Source organism: Triticum dicoccoides, chromosome 5B (assembly GCF_002162155.2).
Source record: "Triticum dicoccoides isolate Atlit2015 ecotype Zavitan chromosome 5B, WEW_v2.0, whole genome shotgun sequence".
NCBI lineage: Eukaryota > Viridiplantae > Streptophyta > Magnoliopsida > Poales > Poaceae > Triticum > Triticum dicoccoides.
The window spans coordinates 534,023,603-534,025,793 of record NC_041389.1 but is presented as its reverse complement, the minus strand read 5'-3'; the positions used below and the strand labels follow the sequence as shown (position 1 = coordinate 534,025,793).

The 2,191-nt window shown below is 46.0% G+C and overlaps 1 protein-coding gene across 1 annotated transcript; it reads right to left on the bottom strand.

Annotated features, from left to right (window-relative positions):
* Nucleotides 1-1,265: 1,265 nt before the first annotated feature.
* Nucleotides 1,266-1,884, bottom strand: LOC119306024. The gene has a single exon (XM_037582380.1). The coding sequence runs from the start codon at nucleotides 1,807-1,809 to the stop codon at nucleotides 1,588-1,590; it is 222 nt and encodes a 73-aa protein (XP_037438277.1). The 5' UTR covers nucleotides 1,810-1,884; the 3' UTR covers nucleotides 1,266-1,587.
* Nucleotides 1,885-2,191: the final 307 nt, after the last annotated feature.

Here is a 2,191-nt window from a genome sequence, read left to right as displayed (position 1 = left end):
AATCATCCTGAAATTTATAGTCTTTTTTAGCATCTGGAATATGATGAATTTATGTTATTGTATCATGCTGCTTTTGATGGTTTAATTTCCTATTTGAAGTTAAAATATTCCCTCGACATTATGGTGAATATTTTGTGGTTAATCACTGTGCTTCTATGGGATCATCTTCGGGCCAAGTACGATCACAGTTTCTCATATTTTTGATAGGCGACTCATGGAGCTTTCAGAAATCTTTATTTGTAATCAAGTTTGTGCAGGTGAACGAGTTGCAGTATCGCTACTTCAGTCCAACTGTGGTCTATTTGTTAAAGTCTTGGCAACATTTGATCTTGCAAATGTTGATACCACGGAGAAGATGCCTCCAAAAGATTTTATTGTAATTATTAGCTGTAGGAGTTGTTTTTAATTTCTTGAAGCATGGTTCAGAAGGAATGTATCCGTAATTGTTGTGAGTATGCAGTGGCGGAGCCAGGAAAATTGGATTAGGGGGGCCAGGGATGTTAAAATTGGTTGGGAGGGCCAAACCATTGAAAAAATAGGCTCTTACCTGCAAATGCACACTAATTCTACACTGTTTATAAGTAAATTAGTAGTAAATCCTTGATGTTAGGGGGGGCTAGGGCCCCTGCTGGTCCCCCTGTCTCCGTCACTATGAGTATGAATGACGTTATAGGTGTTTCTCAAAAAGGAATTAATATCATTTATTTATTTATTTATTTATTTTTAGTGGCACTTATTTTGAGATGGAGGGAGCAACGCATATATTTTCACCAAGTCATATGTTTTAAGTATTTAGGTTTTCGGCCCAGACTCACGGCCGAAAAACCGGAGCCAAAGCCCGCTCGAACTGGTCAGGCCACCCATGCCTACGTCCACACTAAAGTAGACATTGTGTGACAGTAAGTGTGGCGGTGGTGTTCCTATTCTACGTGTGAGTATCTGCATTGTACTCTTACCGTCCGAAAAAACTTGTTCCAAGCATGTCCCTCAAATCGATGTATCTAACACTAACTTGATGCTAGATACATTCATTTGAGGAACAAATTTTTCGGACGGAGGGCGATATTTCTTAAAAGGAGTTCGTAACGGGAAGAGAAAAGGTTTCCAACCACATGGAGTGCGCAACGTATATACTTTTTTTTTGAACTCCGCAACATATATACTTACTATGTGTCTTCTTGACCAACATACAGGAGATACAGCGTAAATAATTAACAAGAAATGAGGACGATCGGCACCCACACATCTACATGGAACCAGAGATAGATATTTAAATTAAATCAATTAACAATAATAAACTTACCGCTTGAAATAAGCGGGTGGCTATCTCAAAAAACAATTAAGAACTCGAAAAAAACAATAAACTCCACGCCGGCCGGAACTTGATTCCACCTATCATGCATGCAAGCACGCACCAGGTTGCAAATCAACGACAAGAGCAAATGAATTCAACAAGAACTAGCTAGTCACGATCGAATGAACGAACAGCATGCGGGCACGCATCTTTCCTCCGATGATCGGCCGTACGCGCGTATCTTGAGTCGTGTGCGATGCCATGCATGCATGCATGCACACGTAGGGATCGGCTTAAGAGGTGGGCGCGCCGCCTGCGGCGCCCGCGGCTTTGCCGGCGACGCCGCATGCCTCGCCGCACATTTTGGTGCAGGCTGGGTCCTCCTTGGCGCCGTTGGCGCAGCGCTCGTAGCAGTCGTCGTAGCAGCCGAAGGCGGTCGCCGCCGGCACCGACGCGGCCGCCACCAGGACGGCGATCAGGAGCAGCGCAACGGCGGTGGTCCTGCTCTGGGCCATGTTCTCGTTTCTGCGCACGTACGTAACCTGTCGACGGAGCTTTCGCGAGTGAGAGACAAGGTGGCGGAAGGGTTGATAGATGGCGTGCGATGCTTGGACGGGAATGGCGTCGCCGGGTTTTTGTAGGGGGTGGCGGCCGGAGACGGTGGGCGGCTATGAGAGCTTCGCGGGCGACGTACGGTGACAACCAGTTGCATGCATTCCGCTGCCGCAGCGTTCGCATTACCACTGTTCCTCCAATCGTGTTGACCAATGACCGGCGAGGGACTGTTTTGGTTCTCTAGAGCATGATAAATTGTCAGAAAAGGCGAGAAAATAAGTTTTTCATGGCGTCAACATAACAAGCACATGCACATTTCCATAGTATAGCATGGCTGTCATG